Source organism: Mytilus trossulus, chromosome 14 (assembly GCF_036588685.1).
Source record: "Mytilus trossulus isolate FHL-02 chromosome 14, PNRI_Mtr1.1.1.hap1, whole genome shotgun sequence".
In the NCBI taxonomy this organism is placed as follows: Eukaryota; Metazoa; Mollusca; class Bivalvia; order Mytilida; family Mytilidae; genus Mytilus; species Mytilus trossulus.
The window spans coordinates 69,936,367-69,964,152 of NC_086386.1; the positions used below are offsets into that span (position 1 = coordinate 69,936,367).

Below are 27,786 nucleotides of genomic sequence, written 5' to 3' on the forward strand. Positions count from 1 at the left end.
TACATAAATTATTTTTTATTGATTTTTTTCCTTTACAATATTATATAGTACAAATAACAATATAGTAAAAATAGAATATATTAAAAACTTTGAATATTTGGGACAGGAACTTCATAATTTAAATTTATTATGAAATTAAGAATAATATAGTATACAAACAACAAGTAAATAAAAAAACAACATGGAATATGTGTTTGCAACTCTTAATCAACATGCTTAACGTGTAACATTAAAAAAAGGCAAGTTTTTAAATACGTATTTATAGACCTATTTACCCTTGATGTATAGCCGGTTTCTACCAGATGAATTATTAACACTTTTAATATTTGGGGCAGAAACCCTCATAATTCAAATTTATTATGAAATTAAGAATAATATAGTATTCAAATAAGTAAAGAAAAAAAACATGGAATATGTTTTTGCATCACTTTATCAACATGCTTAACGTGTAACATTAAAAATAGGCAAGCTTTTAAATACATATATAAATATATACCATTGATGCATAGCATGTTTGCAGTAAAACTGAATTATGCAGTACCCCTAAAACCCAGCTGTTTACTGTTTACTGGTAGGTTTCCCCTATCCAAGAAGCACGTCTGAATGATAAGTTTATATATTATTTGAAACTAAATGAATATTTACAGAGACTTAGTTAAAAAATGTGATACAGAAACAAAGATGTGATACAGTCACAAAATAAAACACAACAATTTAGAGACTAATAACCATATTCTAGTTGTTATCAGTCTTTATATTGCTTTGAAAATCAGGTAGCTACCATTTCACTTGTACAAAGTGGCATGTTTCCAGAAAATAAGTATTATTGTTGATAGATCGACATGAAATTTAAAAAAAAAATATTTAGTTTCAGCAATATAGTACAACAAATAAAAAAGACATACCATATATTTTTTTTCCGTGTTATTGGTTTTTACATAACTAAAAAAAATAGAAATACATATTCCTTATTAGTTTCGTCCAATAAAGTATGGGCAGGTCAAATTTCAATTTTATTTAACCATTGTACTCATGTTTTTTTTTTGACGAATTAAATAACAGATATTTTTCTTGAAACTGAAACATGTATTATATAATTAATAATAAATATTGTTTTGCTTTTGTACGCAACAATATAAATAGGGAGATGTGATATTTTTGCCAATGAGACAACTATCCAACAGAGACCAATAAACGAGGAATTAAGCAACTATAGGTCACTGTTCACCTATTCAACACTAAGAATCTCGTTTTCGTTCTTAATCTTGTAATTAAGGCATATTCATGATATCACAAGACCATGCATATTTTGTTATATATATAAAGTTATATTGTTTTGATATATGCCATTTTCAAGCATAGTCTTTCATTTACGTTGTACAAACAACAATGGATTTAAAAACATAAAAACACCAGTTTTATTTTTTGCCAAATCCACTCAACAAATCCATTGGTAATGGGAAAATAATGGTGGAATTCCTCTCTGCTGCAATGCTTTGCAATGTTTGCAAATAACGGAGCTGAATGGCGGCTGGCGATTGGGCCATGATGTCGGCTGCTTCCTTCAGTGCACGTGAGGCACGCTGTTCTCCTTCAGCTGCTATTACCTAGTGAAAATAAATAAAATAATAAATCTCCTTCAACATATAAAAATAAAAAAGTGTTTTCTAATTAAAGTTAGTTTTTTGATCTAAAGTCAAAGGTCATCTTCAATTTCAACCTCATGAACACATAACAAATAAATAAAAAAAAACTACCAAAAAAATTTTCAATTATACCATGGCTGAGAATAATTGAGTTAACTCCAATGTTGAATATTTGTAAATATTGTATGTACAGCCATAATAAAGAAAAAATTCAGAAGGGTTCCGCGGAACCCCGTGTCTCGCCTACTTTATGAGTCCATATATAAGTACCTACACAGAAAATAGGAAATATATTTTTACAAAATTTCCTTCTAGATACTAGCTTTTGATCATAAACAAGCTTCTGTCCAAGTTTGTTAGAAATCCAGGATAGTTAAAGAAAGTTATTAAAATTTCAAAAACTTTAACCACAGAGTGAATATTTGTGGACGCCAACGACGACGGAATGTAGGATCGCTATGTCTCGCTTTTTCAACAAAAGTCGAAGGCTCAAAAAAAACCTAGACCCTCTTGATGCTATTAAAACGAAAGAACTTGTTTTCAAGTGTAACATTAATTTTCACTGTAAATGAGAAAAGCGGCAAAAGGTGTTTTGAACATACCTTAGCACGTGCTTCTCTAGAAGCTTCTGCTTCAGCAGCCATTGCTCTCTGGAGTTGTACCGGAAGTCTGACATCTTTACTGTAATAAAAGAAATGTAAAGTTTACAACTGATATGCAGCATTGGGTGGAAATTGAACAATAGATGTAAGAAGATGTGTTATGAGTGCCAATGAGACAACTCTCCATCTAAGTCACAATCTGTAAAAGTAAACCATTATAGGTCAAAGTATAGTCTTCAACAGGGAGCCTTGGCTCACACCGAACAGCGAGCTATAAAGGGCCCCAAAAATTACTAACTAGTGTAAAACCATTCAAACGGGAAAACCAACGGTCAAATCTATATAAAAAACAAGAAACGAGAAACACTTATGTACCACATCAACAAACCAAATCTACTGAACATCAGATTCCTAAGCATGCATTATCTTCTCACATCATGAATCTTCATTTGATAATTGAATTCACACTTTATAAATATACCAACACAGGGGCGGATGCAGGAATTTTCCAAAGGGGGGTGCTATCCCAGGGCAAAGGGGGGGGGGGGGGGGTGCAAAACATATGTCCCGATACAAATGCATTGATCGGCCAAAATAAAGGGGGGGTCCGAACCCCCGGAACCCCCCTCTGGATCCGCCACTGCAACAAAGGTAAATAGTTCAATTGTTCACATTTAAAGATTGACAGAGTTTCTCTGTTCTTTATGATTGAGTGACAGATACTTTCCCTCCCCAGTCACACAAAAAAGAACTCACAGAAAATCTTTGACAAGGAATGTTGTAGGGTCTGCATGGGGGGTCCTTCGTTTCTTTTTTTTTTTTTTTAGATCATTTTTCTCTATTCTTTACTCATTTTGTCCATTATTCTCTATTCTTTATATTTTTACACCCCATTATTCTCTAAAAAATTTTGTTGGCCTATTTTTCTCTCTTTTTTTGTTGGCCTATATTTCTCTATTCCTTATGTTTTTCCCTTTATACTGTACTTTTTGTCCATTATTCTCTATTCTGTAAACCCCATTCTGACCCTCATATAGTGTACAGAGAATAAAACAAGTGAACCGTGAGCAATAGCTCACTGAAGATACTCAAGCTATAAGTATTCGGGAAACAGGAATTTGATGAGCAATGGATGTGAAAATCCGTCACACAGTATGGCATGCTCACATTCAGAAGCCTGATACCAAATTTCAGGAAGTGATTCGTAGTTCCAGAGAAAAATGCAACGGCAATTTCATGAGAAGGAAATTGAGTCGAATGGACAGACAAATAGGGATAAAACAGTTGATTTCTTATGAAGGAGGAATCTGGTTGGTTAATTTCCCGGTATTAAAAGTAACACCCCACCCTTGGCCCAGTTCACCCGCCCGTGGATAAAATTTTGCAAAACATTTCTCAAAAAAAAAAAAAAAAAAAAAAAAAAAAAAAATAATCTTCAAATTCCCCAAAATATATTTAAAAAAAAAAGGTAACATTTGACAATGCACATCACTGTTGATAAAATATGTAGTGATAAGAACTTTTCAATTTTAAACCAGAGTATAAAAATGAGAAAAGGAACGCCTCAGGGTGTATGAATTTTCAACACTGGTGTTATTGTGTACAATTCTGTACACCCCTGAATACAACAAGATAACTAATAATACCCCCTCCTTGAAGTGGGTATAAATAATAACAGCGACATGACTGATACTTACATTTCAACTCTTTCTACCTTGATTCCCCATGGATCTGTAGATTCATCTAAGATTGCCTGAAAAATAAGACAGAAAAATTGAGATTATGATGTCCAAAATAGTCTATGGTTCCATAAAATGACAAAGGTTTCACACTTTTTCTTACAAACAAGACAAACTTTTTTTTAACTTTGAGTAAATATCTTCTTTGTCAGTTAAGGGCAATAACTCCTGTAAGAAGTTGTCTGGCAGTTTTGACGTATATTGACAATTGGTAGAGCTTTTGGTAAAGTAATATTCCTTTTCAAAACAAACTTCTGTCAAACCAATTAAAGTATATGCATTATATACATGTTAAGAACATTATGAAAAAGTGTGGCCGAATCAACCGTGGCCGAAACAACTGTGGCAGAAACAACTATGGCCGAACTGTTACTATGGCCGTAACGACATGTGGCCGAAAATTCTAGAAAGAATAATTTGTATGCAAGTTCGCAACATCGAAAAAATATACCACAGGACTAACAATCATCATCTTGTAACACCTCTCCGTTGACAAAAGAAGACGACTGGATTCGACAATTGGGAACTGCGACGACATATAGTTGCAATTGTCCTTCCTGTAGCTCGGTGAATGTGATGAATATTTTCAACTCTCCTCCTCGACGTAGACGCAGTCATGGTCATGGTCATTATAGATCACATACTCTCCATGATGTCTCTAATAATGACAATCTAGAAATTGACAATGAGAATCAGATAAGAACTAAACGTTATAACATAAAAGTCTAAGAACAGAGTTCCAATGTTCCCCGCGTTGCACATAATTACCTATCCAAGGAACAAGGGCAATAACTGAAAAAAAACACACTTTTTTTTGTTCTTTAAAACAATTTATATATATCTTCCGAGGAATTATGCAATGAGATTTCCATTTTAATTAATATTTCCAAGGAGCATAACTTTAATCATAAAATTCTGGCAAGAATTGTACAAATGAGAGCAATAACGATGCAATTTTCCATAAAATCAATATTTCCAAGAGGAAAAAAATAAATTGATGGGCACTGATTTTCAAACGCGTCCAAGACATTGCTTTCATACAAATCTGGCAAGAATTGTATACTTGAGAGAGCTAACAGTGCAATTTTCCATATAATTAATGTTTCCAAGGGGCATAACTCTTAAAAATAATTGATTTGCACCGATTTTCGAACTCGTCCAAGACATTGCTGATATACACTTATATGATATAAGTTTTATAAAAATCTGGCAAAAACTGTACATGTGAGAGCGTTAACAAGACAGAACGGACAAACAGACAGACTGACACCCGGTATTTCTATGAGAGATGATTTGAGCTTCCCAATTGTTAACTTTCCATTTCTATGTAGCAACATTCTAGCAGCGCCTGCATATGGAGTATATATCTCCCAGTTCATACAATATTCCAGAACTTGCATTTTCTATCATGAATGCATTGATAGAGGGTTACTGATTACAAAGAAGCTATTAAACCAAGAGTTACAAGTGGAGAAGTTGAAATTATCCCTTCGAAAATTTTACGGCAGCCATCACGAGTTGGTTGACCTTTTTGAAATATCTGTTTCACAGATGACGACATAACCACAATACCATCCTCTTTTCCTCGAATGTGACCTACCGATATTAAACTTATCACCGGGTTTGTACTTAGATGAGCAACACAACAGGTGCCACATGTCGAGCAGGATCTGCTAAACCTTCCAGAGCACCTGAGATCATCTACAGTGTTTGGTGGACTTAGTGTTGCTCAGTCTCCAGTTTTCTTTGTTGTGTTTTGTATACTGTTGTTTGTCTTTTGATTGTTTTTCCCCATGGCTGTCAGTTTGTTTTCGACTTATGAGTTTGATTCGAATGTCCCTTTGGCATGTTTGGTATCTTTTGCCTCCCTTTTTTCACCATTTACTAAATTCTCTGTCACTTTATGGTCATATAACTCTTAAAAAGGGTATATTATTAACCAAGACAGCATTATTTTATCTAAGTACATACATTCAAAATTCTGAAAATCTAAGTATGTTTGAAAAATATATTTGATTTTAGGGCCAATTTTGCCCTTAATCATACCATGTCCTTTGTGTAATCACAATTTTAATGTCATATTGAATGAAAACAGAAAACATGGGCTATATATACTGACATACTACAACGCTTTATAATTTCATAGATCTATACCAACCTGCATTTGATGAGCAATAGAATCCCTTTCAGTCAGTAGTTCCGACATGTTTTTAGTTCCAAGGACATTTCTCAAGGTTGTCGCTGCCAACAATCGTGTAGACGAATCAGCATTTTCTACATTACACACGGACATTGTGGGGTCAAACACACGGCTGTAAATCACAGCATCTACAGCAACTGTCACAGAATCTTTTGTCAAAATCTGAAAGGAGTACACAACTTTTAAAACAGTGAGGGGGTGACATGGGGATGATCATTTCGTAAATGTTTCCCCCTTCCCACTTGTTTTACCCCCTCTATCCTAGATCCCTACATTTTTACCTCTTCTATCCAACATCCCCAATTTCTTTATCTCCTCTATCCAATATCCCAATTTATTTATCCCCTATATCCCTTATCCCAAAAGCGTGTCATGCCCCTCTATGAACTAAAGTAACACATTCACAATCCAATTCGAATTAGAACTACGTAAATGATAACAGGAGTTTTCACAATGTTGATCGATCTTTTACACTCATTTACTTTATTGAACAGCAGTATACTACTGTTGTCTTCACTCATATAGTAACCTCATGTTTATTTGGTATTAATGTTCTATTGCTTAAATTGTGCTTTGATTTGTAAAATTTATATGAAATAATGAAATGCATTGGTGTTGCATGGTTGAAGTCAAATCCTCTCCAGTGGTCAAGATTTCAAGCATTTTTATAAATACGTATTCTTACCTCTTGTGGTGGGACATCATATGACACTGTACGAAGGTCGATCTTTTTGAACTCATCAAGACATGGTAATATGAAAAACATTCCTGTAAAACAAATATGGAAAACTCAGAAAAGGATACTTCTGTAAGGGAGCAACCATTAAACTTCAAGGGGAGGGGGTTATGTTTTTTTTGTCCGAGTCAGAATTTTTTCTCGAACATTTTAGTTTTTCGACGCTATCAATCAAATTATTTTTTTCAAAATTTAACACTATAAGGTACAGAGAAAATCTGGATTCACAATATTTTTTTTTTTGCTATCTGCTTGAACAGATTTTTTTTTTATCAAATTGGGGATCAGAATATTTTTTTGAGGAAAAAAAACCTACCCCCCCTTTTGAAGTTAAATGGTTGTTCCCTAAGGGTAAATAGCATACAGTTTGATCTGAGACTAATCTAATGGTCACAGGTTGTTAATAAAGAGGAACTTGTTTTTTAAATACTTTCATTTGAAGTAAAACGATTCGAGTCCTAGAGTTTCAGACTTCACGGCAAATAATCCCAAATACTGTTTCAGTAAAATGGCAAAACAAATATTGATTGATTGTTGTTTGCTTTACGCCCAGTGCCGAATATTTCATGCAAATTCAGGACGAGAACAAATTCAAAATACATGTTTATCCAATAGGTACTAGGTTCTGCCAGAGACATATATATGTATATATGTCTCTGGTTCTGCAAAGCTGGTCAATAGAAACGAGGCCAGAGTGTGGGAAATTTAGACTGCCACTGGAAAATGGGGTATGTTCGATCGATAATGAGCCGTGCAACAGACCGACTAAGACCCCTCAAAGAGCTGTTTTTGCGATTTCCGTATGAAATCGGGTCCCTGTACGGAAATATTTTTCGGCAATCAATCTCGGAAGTAACAATATATTTATTTCTTGTTGTTACTTTTTGCGGGTAATCGTAGCCAGTGCAAGTATAATTATACGTAAATATACTTCTATCTGAATGCTGAAATTAAGACTGACCGAGTATCGACATTTCTGTTGCATAATCGAGAACATTTAACAATTGCATTAGTAAATGAAAAGTATTAGTATGGCCCCTCATAGGGGGTCCAAGTAATCCAACACTCACAATCTTTTTGCCAATAAAATCACATAATCATTAATTATTTTTTTAAATAAGATAATCAAATAATCAAATAATCAAATATTTGTTCTTGTAATCAAATAATCACTATAAAAACGGCCAAGTAATCACATAATCAAAAAACCCATTAGGAGGCTCATTAGTATGTAACAAACTTACCAGGTCCTTTCGCCCCTCCCGGTAGTACTCGACCCAATCGAAAGATGACAGCTCGTTCATACTCAGTAACAATCTGAAAAAGGAGACAATTTCCCTGAAGTACCTAGGCTTTTCATGAATTGCAATTTCATTGGTTTCAATTTATATGGTATAAGAAAAGATAAAAATAAAGACACATTGGCATTAAAAACAACAACAAAATAATAAACTATAAACAAAAAGAAACATAAAACAAAATTTCGATATTTTTGTTTTATAATATTTTTTTCTAGGTAGTTACAATTATTATATAGATAATGGTGATTAATATGAATTTCCCATTGTGATAAATTCCGATAATCTCGATCTCACATGTGAAATAACTCCTTTATTTTCACAGAAGCAAGTCAACTCGAACCATTGCAAACTTGTACCATGTCAACTCGTACCACTAAAATTCAACTCGTTCTCGTGCACATCCTGCAATAGGTACAACAAAATCCGTACCTCGGTGTTATTATTTCAGATGATCCGAATTGGGGCGTCCACATTGCTAAAACCGTGAAGAAAGCTTACTCTACTATAGTCTTCTTGCGACGAAACCTCCGTCCAAGGATTGCAGGAAACAAGCCAATATAAGGCTGATCCGGTCACTGTAGAATACGCATCAATAGTATGGGACCCTTATTTAATCAAGGACATTAATGCACTAGAACGCGTCCAGAGACAAGCAGTGCGTTTCATCACTGGGGATTATACAAGCAAAGAGGAAGGTAGCATATATACGGAGACTTATGAACGAACTAAAACTTCCAACACTTGAAAACCCACGTCGTCGCAGTAGTCTCAGTTTTCTCTATGTAAAGTACCAGCTATCCCGCAAGATATAGTGGTACGAGTTGACGTTGGTACGAGTTTACAATGGTACGGGTTAACTATAATTCCGCAAGATTCAGTATTAGTTAAGGAGAGATTAAAACGTCAAATAAGATCCAAACAATTTAGTGACTATAAAACAACAAACATTGTAGACAAATTTGTACAAAACAACAGCCGGTGTTTCAAAATTCCACCTAGTTAAATCTGACCAATAAAAACAGTCATTCTTTTTAAGAACAATTTCCGATTGGAATAGACTACCAGACAATCTCCATAGGCGGATCCAGGGGGGGGGGGGCTGTGGGGCCCGGGCCACCCCTTTTGTGGGAAAAATTTGGTTGATTATATAGGGAATCACTGAAGCATGACTGGAGAGGCCCCCCTTAGGACAGTCAGAGCACCCCCCCCCCCCCTTATGAAAAGTTCTGGATCCGCCACTGATCACGTGTGTGCCAAGACAATAGAATCAATACAATATAAACATGATAAAGCCAAACATGAATCGTATTAATTCAATCAAGAAATAGAGAATAATTGGCAAAAAAAAAAATAGGAAGAGAGAATAATGTGGTGCTAAAATATAAAGACTAGAAAATATGAGCAAAAAATAAAGAAAATGGCCTAGAAATTTAAAAAAAATATATTCCGACAAGACTTAGCTAGATGGAGAGAAGCGGAGTCACCCGAGGGTTGCCGATTGACGGACGCCCCTCTAAGTTAGCTTGGATTTTACTGTCAAACTAGAGAAGTCCGGATGACCATATTTCTATACCCAGTCAACCCTTTGGTGTCTAACCTTATCTGGTTACACTGACCATAAAGATTTAAGGAGTATTTAAATTAAAATATACCAGTTTGTTTATTTAATAAGTACATGATTATTATACCTATTTTATACTGATTATACGACTATCATGGAAAAAATGTGTTTTTGTTAATATGTCTAACTACCCAATTTTCCAAATGAAGGTATCCATTGATGTGAGGTATACCGTTTTTATATTCCCTTTAAATCATCTTTCTTGTCTGCAGTTTTTTTAGTTCAACTAGGTTTTAGTTTTCGTTTTATTTTGCTTTTTGTTACAAACAGTATAAAAAGACCTCTGAAAGGTTTATCATCATGTTAAAGATCCGAGTTGAAACTTACAATTATGATTAGATGACACCCGCGAATTCGCGACTATTTGAATTCTAATGTTGGTGTTAACTTCAAAATTAACATGTATTATAAAAACTTCAAAGTACGTGTCGTAATTTCTGTGAACTATGTTCGTCGAGTTCAAATCCTTTATTCTGCTTGTAATGGACTCAATTTTACCCGTATAAGACAGCTAGGCAATATTCCTCGATCGTGAGACAGTCTCCAGATCTAGAGATGTCTCCAAATTGGAAGACATGGAATAATGTAATTTGTCTCCCAATCAGGAGACACACTATGAGATATATTATATATAGATTATTCGGGTAAGTGTGTTTTATTTAATAAATTTCCTCACACCGCTTACACGGGAAACGGAAATATTAACATAAATCCGAATCGAATGAGTAAATGAGATTCGAAAATCGTTTTCCCTTTTCAAATTTCCCAGATAATCCGAAGTTAAGAATGAATAGTGAAGATACAAAACTACACTGTGCATGTTACATTCAAGAATCGGTACACTTTGTTGTATTGATCGTAATCTAAGAGGACGACCATTTGGTTTTCTAGGCGGCTTGAGGATTTTGAAAATTAATATTCCGCCCCTGAAGTGCAGAGCGCTCACAAAAATGTTTAACCCCGCCAAATTCTATATGTGCTTGTCCCAAGATAAGAGCCTGCAATTCAGTGGTTGTAGCTGACTGTTGTCTGTCATATTTGTTTTCGTTTATTGTTTTGTCATCAGACAGGTGTTTTTTTCATTTGAATGTCGAGGCCTTTTATAGCAGACTATACGGTATAGGTTTTGCTCATTGTTGATGACCGTACGTTGACCTATAGTTGCTTGTACATGAACGTCAGTTGGACTTTGTTGGATAGTTGTCGCATTGGCAATCATACCACATCTCCTTATTTTATATAACATATCAAGATATTTTGATTTCTCTGTTCCTTCAGTTCTTTTAAATTGATTTGAACTGAAAATTTCGAATTCCAAAAAATGCAAGGTACACTACAGGCCCAAAACAATATGGGTTTGTGAAGTGAACCCCAAAGTTTGGTTGGGTCCGAACTTAATGCAATGTTTAATTATCTGCCTGTCCTAGATCTATACTGTCACAACTTAGCCGAACCAGAACAAAAATAGTCGCTGATAGGAATAAGTGCCCTTTAAAGTTTGATTTATGGATATCTGACATTGCTTTACCAGATCTTATTTTTTCTTACCTTTATTGTCATACATAGAGAGACTGGGAAAAACAAGATAACAAGAAAGTAGGATAGTCCCATCAATATGCACCCACAGCAGCCGATCCCATCTTCGGAAGAATCCTGCATATTTCTTTGGTCACCCATCTGATAATCTACAAAATATATAATGATACAGTATTATTACTCAATAGATTAAACCTGACTGCACGTCATGGACATGCTTACTCACTGAAAACCAACAAAAACATACAATATTTCTGTAGTTATACTCAATAAATTTCACCTGACTGGACATGATTACTCACTGATAACCAACAAAAACATACAATATTACTGTAGTAGTACTCAATTAATTTCACCTGACTGAACATACTTACTCATTGATAACCAACAAAAACATACAATATTACTGTAGTAGTACTCAATTAATTTCACCTGACTGAACATACTTACTCATTGATAACCAACAAAAACATACAATATTACTGTAGTAGTACTCAATTAATTTCACCTGACTGAACATACTTACTCATTGATAACCAACAAAAACATACAATATTACTGTAGTATTACTCTATAAATTTCATCTGACTGAACATACTTACTCACTGATAACATACAAAACATAACATTGATCCTTTATTATTACTCAATAAGTTTTACCGGAATGGGCATGGCTTTACATGGTGGCTGGGTAAGGTTGGGATGTTTTATATAGACTATAAAAATCCTTATAACGACCCAAGTTCATTAAATCGAAAACGTTGGAAGCTAAACACATGGCGGAAGCCAAAAATATTTATAACATTTGAGGGAAAGTTAAAAAAAAAACTATAAAAGGGGATAAACAGAACAGAAAAAGGTTTAACTTATTTCAAGGTCACCTTTGTCAGAAAGAGTTGAATTGTTATAACAAGAATATGTGTCCATATGACACGATGCCCCGCTCGCACCATCACATTTTAAAGTTCAGTGAACTGTGAAATCAGGGTCAAACCCGCAAGTTGGCATAACCAAAATAAAATGTTCACGTCATAATGAACATGCATACTTATTTTCCAGTTCGTGTGAAAGTAAAATAACTTAACCAAACACTTTAACCTGATACGGACGGACGGACGGACCAGAAAAAGGCGATGTGGTATAAGTTAAGTTTAAGTACAATCATAATGTATTAACTGGAAATTTGCAAACAAAATATATAATTTAACACGTGCCAGTAGCAAAGCAATGAGTTTTTTTTTTTATAAAAGGATTGTTTCAAAAATATTGTAATGCATAATTAATCTACAAAAATACGAATCTGACAATAGTTGTTAGACAATTATTATGCAAGCACAAAGCTGAAAAAGCAAGGAATAAATATGCCTATTTAATATTGCCTGCCTACCCTCACCCATTTTGTGGCAATTTTTTGTTGAGGTCAAGGTTGATCAACTTCATGCAAAATACTTTCGAAAAAATAAAAATTTTACCTACCTATACCTATATATATCTTTATATTACCTCCTATACATTTCTAGGAATATGATTGGTTAAAAGCAACCGCGTGGAGACCGTGTATATTTCATATGGGGTTAGTAGGCGTGGTTTATTTCAATACACGGTTAGCAGTGGTGTTTGTAAAAACAACACGGTGTTGAGGAAAAAATCTGAAAGGTTTCAACAGACGAAGAAATTGATGATGAACGATTGAAAAAAAATCACAAAACAAATTAAAAGCTAACAAGTTGTTATTATTTGTTTTGTTTAGACAAATGGAAGTAGGTTCTTAATATTGAAAACTTGATTAAGGTAACAGGTACGTAAATGGCTTGCCCTGCGATTTTTAAAAGAAATTGTATGCACGTAGAACTTTTAAAAAGATAATGAAAAATCGAAAAATTTGATTTGGTAACCGATCTAGTTTCCGAGTTCCAGACATTTGAAAATGGTAAGAAATCAACATAAAGTACATAGACATAACGTCAAATTTGAACCAAAAATAAGAAATTTCAAGCTTAATTTATTCTGCAGTTAAAACCAATCCTACGATTTTTCTATAAAAATTAAATGTTTTTAAGGTATTATTTTCCTTTCTTTTGATATATAATTTTCAAGGGGTCACCGAACTCCTCTTTCATAAGTGAGTGTATGTGTGTATCTCGGTACGGGTTTGCAATATTTTTATCTATACTACATTCCGTTTTCACGTCCCGTATCAACATTCCCGATTTTCAAGTTAAGTCTCTGAATCTGTGCCGATTACCAGCATGTAGTAAGTTAATGTACAGTTACCCCAATGCATATACACAATACTTCCGAAACAGATTCTTTGTTCTTTTAAACAGTTTTTAGAAACATTATGGTGAATAGCTATTCTTGCAAGCTTTAGTTGGTCAGCTCACTCTCCGACTAATACGTGCATAGCCAAGTTACTTTATTTTCAAAAGGAGGGAACTCAGGCTCGGAAGCACTGTTTAAATGTGACAAGATATTTCATTTACATACTTTAATTTTTGCTGTATATTTTGATGAGGTGCATTCAATACTTCAACATTATTCCGACATCTTGAAAACATTTCTTCTGGTGTACGGGAGGTAACTCCCATAACAACAGACGTCGATTTTCCCGTTTTCCGCTAGAGGCGTTCATTTACGTACCTCTCACCTTAATGCGATGTATATGCATGGGGTCTTCGCATTCACCCCATATGGAATTTACTGACCCCATATATATCGTATTATGTCCCTAGCACACTATGTAACTAATAATACATGCTATATTTACATACCCTGTTATTTTTATTTAACATAAATAATGTTCATGGTCTGAGTTCAAAATCTTGCGAAAAAAAAATTTGGAATGTGCTTTTGGTGAAAGTTTTTCTTCACGTCAACTGGGATCAAAAAATGATAATTTACGATTTTTTTTAACTTTTAAAATCTGACAAATAACCGTTGTCTTATTAAATAACAACATGAACTGTTATCTTTAAAAAAAACAAATAACGAACAGAATTCTACATCTTTTCACGCTTGGTATACCGGTATAACATAAGAACACTATATAATAGACAAATGATAAAGAAATTAATTTATGTTTCACGTTATTTTGACACTTTTACCACGGTCAGTTTCACACCGAGGTGTAAGGAGTTACTAGTATATAAATTATTCAAAAGGAACAAAAGACTTTTACGAAATCAATATGGTTTGTTATTTGTATACACAAATCAATATAACTAAATAAATATTTATCATGTTTTTTTTATTTATCAATAATCATACATTTATATTTTGTGTCAATATCAGTTAAAACTATTATCGACATTTTGCAATGTTATAAGGTTAAATTTGGCATTTCGTTTAAATCAATATGCATGTACACGTACCTTATATTCAATTAATGAATTGAAATAGGCTGTGGGTTTAATTTTTGTAAAGTCAAACAATTCAATGCTACAATTTCCCATAGGAACTCCCTTTACGCATGAAACTGTATTACTTTTACTTGGATTTTTCATGACTGATTTTTCATTAGATTTTTCATGAAAAATCCTATACTGGAATGAAAACTTGACATGTTCATTTTTTTTCTGCAGGTCTGTATGTAGGGTCGTGTGGCACGCTTATCTTCATTGCCTAACAATAGTGTGGTAAATATAATCAGTGGCGGATTCAGAAGGGGACGTAGAAGGCGTACGCCCCCCTTTTATTGGAAATATATCATTTGTAAACATAAAATCGTCCAAAATATTTTTCGCCTCGCTCCAGTTGGCATTACATGTATATATTCACTTTTCTAGACTTACGCACCCCTTTCAAAAATCCTGGATCCGCCCCTGGGATAAATATCCTAATCAACGGAGTGATGTGGTAGAACTGATCAGGAAAATAATAGAATTTGCATTTGTACAATTTAGGCTTATATTATCATTTTGTTATTCTTAAGTACTTTATCATGAGCTGGCGATATTGCATGTGCTATTAGAAAAGAAATAATTCATGCGGTTTGAATTTATATTGATTTTACCGCGGGTTGGCTCTTTATGCTAAATAATTTACCTCGAGCAATAGCGAGTGGTAAAATATCGGCATAAAAAGCGTTTGCGATCAGCTGACATACAATATATTCGTGTTTTACCACGAGTGTGTACCCTAACCCTAACCCGTTTGAAGAATGTCATATTAGAATTAATTTTCTTTCAATGATTTAGACCGTTATCCGATTGTATTTTTATCATGTATATTGGTTAAATTACAAAGTTGTGTCTATGAAAAGGAACATGGGCATCATATTAAAGAACCATGCAGTGGTGAACACTGAAATGTCTCGCCTGTTTTACTTATCATTGAATTTATGTTGAAAGTCTGTAATATGAATGTTTTACTACAATTATCACACAAACTTAACATCATCAATGTACTATGAAAATGAGATCACGGTCAGACGAATCAAGCCAGACAGACATGTACACCTTACAATCATTCCATATACACCAAATATAGTGGTCATATCGCTAATAGTACTACCTGAGAAACAGATCAAACCACAAAATCTTAACATTGACCAATGAACCTTGAAAATGGGGTCAAGGTCATATGGCCCTGACCTATTGCTTATAGTGTCTGATAAACTGAGAAAATTACGAAAACTTATATCCTATTACTCATAATTAGTGAGATTTCCACTTCACAATAAAAAAATCTGTATACAAGGTATGAAGCACCCAGGTCTTCTACCTTCTGAGATATAAAGGCGTGGTTTGTGTACCAGCTACACTCTCCCATAGAAGCGTGGTTTGTGAACCAGCCATACTGAGTCTCTCAATAGATGCGTGATTTGTGAACCAGCTATACTCCCGAATAGAGGCGTGGTTTGTGAACCAGCTATACTCCCGAATAGAGGCGTGGTTTGTGAACCAGCTATACTCCCGAATAAAGGTATGGTTTGTGAACCAGCTATACTCCCGAATAGAGGCGTGATTTGTGAACCAGCTATGCTCTCAATAGAGGCGTAGTTTTTGAACCAGCTATACCCCCGAATAGAGGCGTGGTTTGTGTACCAGCTAAACTCTCAATTGATGAGTGTTTTGTGAACCAGCTATACTCTCCAATAGAGGCGTGGTATGTGAAACAGCTATATTTACAAAGCGCAATCTGTAACTATCGCCAGTGCCATACAGGATTGAATATAAATTTGTGTTTCCTTTTCTGGTATCCTACAATGAAGTAGTTGGGTATACAGGTATACAGTAAGTATTTACTAATGAAATGTACATATTGTTATGTTTAAGAATTATGATGGGATTGCATAACTTTTCCCCCACGTTGAAGTGAATACAATTTGAATATGGCAATTTTTGTATTAAAGTAAAGGAGGCAAGACTTTACACAAAAGCACTATAGAAATAACAGAGAGTGCGGAGAAATATTACACCTTCACCATGTTCACCACAATAAATAAATAAATTCCAACTTTACGTAAAGCATGTTTACATTCGGGCGTGATGAATGCACAAACAGCTATTTAGATATTGCATAGAATATGTGTTTACTGTGACATGAAAATCAGGGGTGGGTCCAGGGTTCGAGGAAAGGGTGGGGTTGTGATGCCCTCTAGGTCCCAACCTGAATACATTAGTGTTACGTCAATGAAAATAGTTATTTTTGGTGGTGTATACTAAACTCCATAACATTACCAGAAAGAGTGAGAGATTGCTTTAACAATATTATTTCGGTGAAGAGAATTCCAACTATATATAAGTACAATTGCTATAACGCAGTGCCCGGGTAGAACCAATGACCTTCGGCAGGAACACTGGCAATCCTAGTCAATTAGTCGGGGTAACCATGCATGGTTACTGACAAATGGACAATGTGATCCGAAATAGCTCTTTAACCTTAATTGTGAGAGTAGAAATTAATATGTGTCTTGTTCAAATACGGAGCATATTATTCCATAGAACTTCTAAAGAAATTCGTACTGTGCTAGCTAGAGTTAACAGTAAAATAAATAGCGGCTGACTATGAAATTTGTAACAAATTGAAATAAATCGCAAGCTTGTTAAAATGCAGATGAGACCAAAACGGTCTATAGAAATTCTTGCCTCGGGAGAACACTGGTGACATTAATACGTCACTATGTGTAGAAACCAAATCCTGATTGAAGCAAACTGAATGTGTTGTTTGATAAAGCTTGATTTTCGACGGAAAGTTTGATTAAGCTTGATTTGATACGGAATAGTTTGATTAAGCTTGATTTTCTACGGAAAGTTTGATTAAGCTCGATTTGATACGGAATAGTTTGATTAAGCTTGATTTTCTACGGAAAGTTTGATTAAGCTTGATTTGATACGGAATAGTTTGATTAAGCTTGATTTTCTACGGAAAAGTTTGATTAAGCTCGATTGTCAATGGAAAGATATCTGATCATAAGCAGCAGCAGTACCACACCCACAGACATTTAAAGCACTTGCAAGAAGCCAATTCTATAAAGCTGTTAAAATGAATCTAATTTTGTTGAGAATAAGATGATTTTGTAAATCATGAAATTGAGCAGTTTCACTTAAACCATAGCTTACATTTACAAAGTATTTTTTTTTTTCAAAATATGAATAGAAATTACTATTTGCAAGAAAATTTCTTAAAAGTTTCTGTCGTTCAAACAGGTAATTTGAACGTATTCACCAAGCTAGGAAAATGGTCAAAACGAGATACTTTGTCGTCCAAATTATGATTCACAGATTCAGATATTAGTATTTGAATTTACAAACGATTCCAGAATATCGACGCGGTATAATAGTAAAAAAAGTCCAAGTTGAAAATACACCCCAACCCCAAACCGTTATATACTTTTTTCTTTAGAAGTTACGATCTTATGAATACGTTTACGGTTAAGGGAGCTACCATTTGATTTTTAGGAGAGGGGGGGGGGGGGGGGGGGGGGGGTCTAGGATGAAAAATGTTGTCATGCATTTTTTTTAGTTGTAATCTCTGTCCTGCATTTTGATTTTTCACTCTATTCGGTCCTGCGGTTTTTTTTATTAGATTATTCTGACTTTGTTGGCATAAATTGTCATCCTGCCTTTTTTTTACTCAAAACTCCTGTCCTTCCATTTTTTCAATCCCCCCCCCCCCCCCCCCAATAAAGATCAAATGGTAGCTCCCTAAAACCACAAGAATTTTGACAAGCATAAAAACCGATGAAATTAGTTCAAATGATACTTGTACATGTATATACTATAGCCCATATTCGTTATATCTGGTTATCTGTGACAGTGACGCGTAGCTTACACATACTTTGATCTCTTTTCTGATTTATACAACATCAAAAATTATTATGAACTTTCTTCCGCATCTATAGTGTAAAAACAACTGTAGCTGCAGATTCTAAAAATAGACCTATATATCCCGTTTAGACCACTGTCCAAAATCGATTAAACTTACTTGTATTATTAAATGCAGAGCGTACAAGGATCGACTTTTCACCTAAAAATACAATTCCAAAAGATTTCATGATTGGAGACCGCATCATACGTCCCCAAAATAATCATGATAATATTATAGACGAGTTTTTTTTTAAATAGAATTCGTGCACATATTCACTTCTGTATATCGTCTTCCAATCCGTTGAAAAAGGACTCGTTTGAAATAAGCCACCAGTGGCCGTACACCATTCTTAATTGCTTTTGTAGAATCACTGATGAAATCACTCTTAGCTGGATTAAATGTTCAGTGGCCTACTCTTAAATGAAGAGTGGCCATGCACATCATCGCGACAGGCATATGTCAGTGTGCACATAAAAAGGTATATTAAACGAGTTGTAATTATTTCAGAGTGAGATATAATTGTTTGTCATATAAAATACCAACTTCGGCTTTTCAAACAAATGTGCTTTAACAATCGGAAAACCTCGGCAGATTCCGGTTCTCTATATCTATGTATTATCTGTCGAGGTGTGCTGAATGAGCTTTTACAATACAATAAATTAGCACAAAAAGACTTTTATCATTACATTGCAATGCGAAAACCAGGAAATAACGAATTTAATCGAGCTTTTCGGGTTTGTTTTTAATAATATTCCAACGTATTGTTACATAGAGAGCACGTGTCGTCATGGGTACAAGTTGTGTTGTATTTTATTATTATATTGATGTTTTGGGAGGCGACTTTCCTGCTATGGAACTTGCGCCCTACTGTGTTGTATTTGGACATAAACATCACTTTTAAACACAACGTGATTTTTGTCAGCCAATCAAAATGATGGAATCGTGATGAAACATCTATGTTATATGATTATAAATAGCTAAAGATAATAAAATGAAATATATTTGTATCCAGGGACTAAACGTGAGCAAGCATTTTACATTATAGTTTTATAGTTTAATTTTAGTACAATTAATAGCTTGTTCATAATTATAAGGGAACGGTTTAAATTTTCAAATTCCTTTTTTTTTCAGGGGTTTCTTCATATGAACTAATTTTCATGTCCAAAACTGTCAAAAAAAGTTTTATACGAACTTCGATGAATAATTCAAATTCAACTTGTTTAATCACAAATTATTATATACTCAATAAAATGCCAATGACATATATACATATAACAATGGCCAGGCAATATATTTACTTTAATCTTACCATATGTTATGGTCTGAATAATTGATTGTTTTTTGGTTTTTTTTTAATTTTGACATTTTTCTTAAAAAATAATCTATCTAAGGAAATTAACTGTAAAAATGGTATCGTATTACTATTGAAAAATTAATTAAGTTTTTTTCATCGTGTTTGATTAACATCCATGAAAATGTGATGACTGATAAAACTAATCAATTCAAAAAAATGCAACAAATGATATTGGACAGACGAGGATCCAGAATTGTTTTGAAAGGGATGTTAATCTAGGATGTTCCTGTTGGATATTAGAGGAAGGGGGTCAAGCCTAATTTTCGTCGAATCATTGAGATTTAAAAAACATCCGAAAATAAAATGCTTTGCTGAGGGCAGATGGATACGATCGCAGAGGTCCAACCCTGAACAGTTGGAGCAAAAATGGACACAATATTCACGCTTGATCATGTTGATACAGGTCTGAATTTGGATTGTTATTAAATATTTGACACATAATAGGTTTCTGACACAGAATAACTGTAGTCAAAGAACTTAGAATTGGTAAATATATGATTTGAATTTATATTAATTTTTTTGCTTTGTGCAATACACTATGCTGTTGCGTATATTATTTTAAAAAATAATAATATTTGAAATTTTCTTTTTAATTTCTGAAATCTGAAATGAGAAAAAAATGCCCCCCCCCCCCCCTCACAATTTCTCTTTTACCCCCATTTTTTTCCCAAAAAAAATTCTTTCCCTCAAGATTTGGTCATAATCTCAATTCAAATTTCCAATGGAGTTTGCAACCATAACTACCCATTAAAATACATCAAAAAAGTCTTAAAATAGAAAATGACATACATAATCATGGCTAAAATTAATATTCCTTTAATAGTAAGTTCTAAAAATAAATGGACAGCTAATCACTTCACGACAAAACAACATTTCGTTATACATAATTTAAAAGCAGTGTAAGGGAGGTAATCCAAACATACACAATATTGTACTTTAAATGTTTTTGGATTACCTCCCTTACACTGCTTTTAAATTGTCCATTAACCAGGAAACCCTTGCTTTCCCCCTTTTTTTTTGCCCCTAATTCCTAAACGGTTTGAGCCATTACCCCCCAAAGTCAATCCTAACCATCCCTTTGTGGTATGGACACTTGTGGTATAATTTCAGAGAGATTCATATACCGTTCCACAAGTTATTGTCTGGAGACTAAAACAAAATGCTTATTTGGGCCCTTTTATGGCCCCTGATTCCTAAACTGTTAAAACCATAACCCCTGAAATCAATCCCAACCTTCCTTTTGTGGTTATAAAACTTGTGTTTAAATTTCATAGATTTCTATGTACCTATACTAAAGTTATTGTCCGGAAACCAAATGTCTTCGGACGACGCGGACGACGACGACCACGACATGATACCAATATACGACCGCAAATTTTTTTGCGGTCACAGAAAAAGGTGTTTCTATTTAGTTGTGTCCGAAATTTCGTCCAGCACTGCTTTTCTAATCATACTTGTTAAGCAACCTTAAAATCTGACGAAGTCAGTCCTTTTATATTTGGTTTGATTTCAGCTAAATCACAATATATTACATGGTTAGCAAGGATTACATGGTGCATGGATGTTTATCGATAGGCGTGGATAAAGATTTTTTTTTAGGGGGAGTTCAACTGGGGTTCACCTGGAAAAGAAGGGTGGTTTCAACCTAAATCCCGTCGATTTAAGGGATAAAAAAATCAAACAAAGGGGTTGCTACTCCTGAACCCTTTTGATCCGCTTATGAATTTAATCGAGCGGAGAATCTTTCTTTAATATTTTTAAGATGAGAAAAAAATATATCCTGGTAGAATTTTGGTACGCAGCTGCGGATCTACGTGCTATCATGAGACCAACAAAGCGGCTGTAATCATCAATGATTTGGTTTTTTAACACGTGACCCACTATGACGTGACCCGAAGAGCAAAGATATATTTTAAAGTCGCATATACAATATATAAGTTGTTTACGGATTTCCTCGCCAGATGTGTACTTGATAACAAATATAATATGCGTAAATAGTGTTGGTCATAGCATACGATGTGAATATAAAATACCAATGAAATGAACAAATTTGTCTATTAATTGTTCTATTCCAAATCAACAACAACAACAAAAAAACACACAAAACAAAACAATTCAATTAAAAACGAAACAAAAACAAAAATAATATTTATATCATGTGTCCAAACCGGGAAATATTTCCTATTTTTAGGTACAGCACATACATCATTTTTGTACATTGACATAGCTTCATACGATATCATATAGAAATAGTTTTGTGTATTTGTGTATAATTAATTGGCCATTGAAGGAACTTCTAACGGTTTAACAACCGATACATGCTCGAGATAATTAACAAAAATAAAAATAAAATTTATTTTAACATCCGATTCGCTATTTTACACACAAAATCATTTGATACATTTGATTGCACAATAAGCATGATAAGTGTATAATATTAAAATAAATTATATTTTTTACACAGTCATTAAACGGGGAGGCGTTAATTAATGTCCCAAATGTTGCACTCAACTGGGCTAACTCAGTAACTGTGTATGTTGTTCGCCGAAGCCAAACGTCACCATGACCCTTATGTTTTTACCTTTACATATTAAAATACAAATCAATAAACAAATGTTTCTCAATATACTGGTTATAAGCTTACCTTTGGTTGACATTTCAATGTCTAGATTTGTAGACAAAAACTGGGTTGTCTTAATCTCTAAAGCGAAATTTAAATGGTCACAAGTCTCAGAGTCACAGGTAACAAGAAGCCGGAAAATAAAAATAGATACGTCACAACACACATGACTATCAAATATACATGTATGTTATAAATCAATAGGGAGGTATATTTTGTTATCTACCCTTGATCATCCTTAATTTAGCTTTCCCGAATATTCACGTACAGTTCGATTTTTCTAATTATATCCTGCAAATATTAATAATTGTTGCAGGGTTTATGAATGCGCTTTATAACGGAAAATAAATAAATACAGTTTACTTTTAATTTATAAATGCGTTGAATTTATAAATGTCTAAATAAGCAATTGGACTAAGTCCTTAAAATTATCTTTTAGGTAAATTTTGTAAATTTCAGAGACTATTGTCAGATTTAAAAACAAAATACAAGAACTTGAAGAATAGATTTTTATCTAAATAAAAATAACATGATGTGTAAAATATTCCACTCCGGTTGTATAATGTTTGCAACATATTTAACATTATTTTCGAATGGAGGTGCATGACAATTTTCAAAAATCAATTAACCATCGATGTCATAGATTTGAAACGAATACAGTGATTCGTAAATAAAGTTGTGATGAACGGCGAGAATGACTGTACCACGGTGTTGCATTAAGAATATAATGTTACGTTTAGCGCAAAAAAGCGAAGAGATCACCGGTAGTTAAAAAAAGGAAAGTTTTCTGCTTTTAGCTAAACAAATAAACAGATGAACGCCCTTTCTCTTTCTTTTGCAATTGACTGTGCACTGGCTGCCCCAAGAATGTTATATTAATTTCAAGAAAAAATACTTTCTTCTGTGTGCATGCATTTGTAGATGTCATATAGATGTGCATGTCATAGATCAAACTGATTCGTTCAGTGTATATTTACTTGTTTTTATGTATTGTCTTTTTGATCGAGTTAAGCCATCTCAATTGTCCTTTTATTGTGTGTCTTTTTATGTTGTAATGTTTTACCACTGTTTCAGGTTAGGGTGAAGGTTGGCGCCTGTGAAAACGTTTAAACCCGCTGAATTTTTATGCACCTGTCCTACATGAAAGCCAGGAGCCTGTTGTTCAGTGGTTGTCGTTTGTTGCTGTGGTTCATAAGTGTTTCTCGTTTCTCGTTTTTTATATAGATTATACCGTTGGTTTTCCTGTTTGAATTGTTTTACTCTAATCACTTTGGGGCCCTTTCTAGCTTGCTGTTCGGTGTGAATCAAGGCCTTACTTTGACCTATAACTGTTTACTTTTTACACATTGTGACTTGGATGTATAGTTGTCTTTTTTCGTTTGAAATTTGTGTTTATTTGTCGGGAAATTTTTGAAGTATAAAGTTTTGTGATTTAGCCTCAAACATGCCGAATCATATCAAACTGAAATATCTCGAAGACTAGAGTTAATCCTGCAGGTGTATTTTCCTTTGCATATTTCGAGAGTGCATATCAAACTTGACTTTGTGCTAAAGTTTCAAAGCAAATTAAACACTGGATGTTTTCTGTATCTCATGCCCTTCAATGTGAAAAAAAACGTCTCGTTGGTATGGTGGTTACGTGATAGCTTCAAGTGAGGGAAATCATGGGTTACATCACAAGCCGGGTCAAACCAAAGACTTGCAAATTGGTATTTGCTACATCTCAGCTAGATAAGTTATATTTAGGAGTAGAAGCAAAGACTGGTCAGTTCGGAGTCATAATAATGTGTCCATATCTGCCTGAGGACTTTTAAATCCAACCTATTGTTGATTTGACTACTGTAAACCAAATAACTTTTGTTCGCGGATATTTTGTTTCGCGTTTAGCCCTTTCTCACCATCTTCGCGTTTATTTAATTTTGCGATTTTAAAATTTACTTGATGTAGTTTTAAAAATAAGAAAAGAAGAAAACATTTTTTACATTTTCGCGACGATTTATATTCGAGTTATTTTTCTACTCGCGAAAATCGCGAAAATAATTCGCTCGCGAAAATAATTTGGTTTACAGTATTCTTTTTATGACCCTTAAGTCATATTGCTCCTCAAGGTTTCAAGTATATTTTTATAATCTTTGCTTTCAATGTTTTTTTAGTGTTTGAGCATTCCTTGGTGAGGATACTGAAATCCAGAAAAACACTTAGGACACAACATATTAATTAAGTGTTACTTTAATTTTGTGAGCTAGCACGTTAAAAATCAGCGTGTTTGGTCTATTACGTAGCAAGGTTCATATGCATATCACATTTACATATTCTCGTCTGGATATGCATGTGATATTTGCCACTGGACGTCAAACACTAATTTATCATCGTTATTTTATAGATTTTAATATGTTTACTGCTTGGTTCATCTTTTTCTAAAAAAATAATTGACTCTTTCTGTTCAAAGGAACTATAAATGTATAGCTAATTCTCCGGTTGATTTTTGACAAGTTTTTTTTCGAAATTCGAAGGAGGTAGTGCCAATTTACCATGAATTCAATTATTTCACAATTATAAGTGCCGTTTTGAAAAAGTCATTCAAACTTTTATAATTCTAAAATTAAAATTATTAATGCTTAAAGATGGCTGAAATTTAAGTCAAGAATTATTAATGCTTAAGATGGCTCAAAACTTATTTTCAAAGATTTGACAACTATTTAGAGTTTATCAAAACAAGGGAAAGGGGGATGGGGGGAGTAAAAGAAAAATAATGACATTCGTAACCGAAAAGAAGAAAGACTGTATAAATAAGCCCGCACAATCAAACGGACTTCCAAGATAAGGGAAGTAATACAAGTAAAACACTTTGATAAAAAATTCAACTACTTATTTACAATGTCTAACAATATAAATAAGAAGATGTGGTATGAGTACCAATGAGACTACTCTCCAACCAAGTCACAATGTATAAAAAGTTAATAATCACACACATATAACTAACAATGATTTGCACAGCAGACAGAAGCCTATATATATACAAACCAACTTCCAAGCAAGGACTGAAGCTCATAAACTCGGCAATCACGCGCGTGCAATCCTTGCCGTTACCGTGTTTTTTGTATTTTGTTAAACGCGGGACTTCATGAAAGTTCGGAGAGCCGACAACCTTGATTCGAAAGTTAGTTGTATACAAACAACATAAAAACTAACCAATAACCATGAACACAAAAGTGTAACACAATTTGGATCGCTATTTCCAATATGATATACAAGAATCTTTTTCTTCAGCAGAAAAAAAAGAAAAGCATTACGTGAATCCGAGACCGCTGACAGGTCAGCAAAAAAAAATATCGCTGTTTTTTTTTGCTTTTGATATGAAATAAATGACTGTGAATAAGGTACTAATGGTGTTATAAAACATTTTATTGGATACATTGTTGGTTTAAAATCATCAAACTGTGTAGATTCTTGCACAAGTCAATGAAAACTGAAGCACTGTAGTTGGATTTTAGTTGTAAGTAAAAAAAAAGTGTACACAGTTACCGTTGAGTTTTACCTTTTACACAATATCACGTGCAGGGACCGTCTCAAAGACATAAATAATTATCTGTACAATTGATCGAACATTTTCGAGGCGTTCCGAGAATCTCTTTCCGAGGATTTCCGAATGGCCCATAGTCGATACCAAACTGACTCACAAATATATAAAGTCAACACTGTCTTAATCTATTATCAACTTATCTATAAAAAGCTTATTGATCGAGAAAACAAAACAGTTGTTATTGTCGTTAATGCCATGGTTGACAAAGCTTATCCAATAAATAATTTATGTTTTAATTTATAATTTCTTATTACAAACAGGAACAATCGATTTTAAACATGTAATGAAGTGATACATAAACAAATAAATTCATTAAAAATATATAGATTTGTACTTAATTAATGTTTACCTTAACCCTCAACGCAATCTACGTCGTTTATACGGTCTCGGTCAAACAAATTTAGTGTAGAATATATGTTGCTTTTCACATGGGTTTGCATTGAAAATGAAACATGAATATTTTGTTTTACTTTTTCGCTGTTTTAGCCTCCATTTGCAACATACGGCAGCCCCAGGCCACAGAATAACAGAAGATCACAGAAGGTAGTGATTGAGAAGGGTCAAACATGATGTAGCAATAGTTTTGTGATGCTACCATTACAACGGAAATACTAGTCATTTGATATAAAATTCCTAAAAAAGGTTTTTTGGGGTTTTTTTTTTTGGGGGGGGGGGGGGGGTGGACCTTTATCGGGACTCCGGAATCGGGAGTTTTTAAGCTCCGGATTTCGGGATTGATACTTTAGGGATCCGGGAATTCTTTTTTCGAATTTCGGGATGTCGGGATTTTACTTTCTTAAAATTCGGGACCTCGGGATTTCATGTTTTTAAGCCCGGGATTTCGGGATCAGGACCCCTCCGACCCCCCTCAATATTTAACGTATGATTAATTATCAAATATTCTTGAAATGCTTTTTCACTTGTAAATATTTTATGGGATATGTTTTCCTATGGTTTTGTTTTTGTCCTTTTGTGTATGTTTGCATTCATAAAATGTTTAAATATTATCTTTTTGTATGTTACTGTCACAAATCTTTTTAAAATGATTTATGTAATGGTAATAAAATTAAAGTTAAATTCAATTAGTATACGTGTCACCATACAAACTGTGCATGTATATAGAGTGAATAATGTGAATTAAGACTTAATTTCGTCTATTTCGATATAAGTGTACTAGAACTATTTTCCCATTTTTCTATTTTCATTGGTCAAAACGTTTCCACATGTGGAGTAGGATCTGCTTACCCTTCCGGAACACCGGAACTTTAGATGCGTCGGATTTTAAAACGACCTTATGCAAATGAATATCAATACATCTGTTATTCTATTTCAGGTTAAAAAATCTGTACGCAAAGTGTTTAACTGTTTGACAATTGAGCTGTTATAAGAACAATACAAAACCGACCAAAATTCATTCTTCATATTTGAATGTTCCAAAATCAACCAAAGTCTCATACATGTACATGTGCATTTGTATAAGGTCAATTTCTATTCGAAGCAGCTCATATGTTGAATGGAAAAATAAAGCATGAGAACG

The 27,786-nt window shown here is 33.9% G+C and overlaps 1 protein-coding gene across 1 annotated transcript; it reads right to left on the bottom strand.

Moving 5' to 3' along the window:
- On the bottom strand, positions 1-22,918 carry LOC134697256 (stomatin-like). Its single transcript, XM_063559413.1, has 8 exons — positions 22,691-22,918; positions 11,394-11,530; positions 8,168-8,240; positions 6,873-6,955; positions 6,146-6,349; positions 3,946-4,001; positions 2,249-2,327; positions 1-1,607 (listed from the first exon to the last, which is right to left on the bottom strand). The coding sequence occupies exons 1-8, from the start codon at positions 22,701-22,703 to the stop codon at positions 1,419-1,421; spliced, it is 834 nt and encodes a 277-aa protein (XP_063415483.1). The 5' UTR covers positions 22,704-22,918; the 3' UTR covers positions 1-1,418.
- Positions 22,919-27,786: the final 4,868 nt, after the last annotated feature.

Bases quoted from the DNA above. Each gene is read 5' to 3' on its own strand.
- LOC134697256 (XM_063559413.1), bottom strand. The intron at 4,002-6,145 runs GTTGGTATAGAT...CTTATTTTTCAG, and splicing joins CTATTGCTCATCAAATGCAG to GCAATCTTAGATGAATCTAC. The intron at 1,608-2,248 runs GTATGTTCAAAA...TATTTTCACTAG, and splicing joins CTAGAGAAGCACGTGCTAAG to GTAATAGCAGCTGAAGGAGA.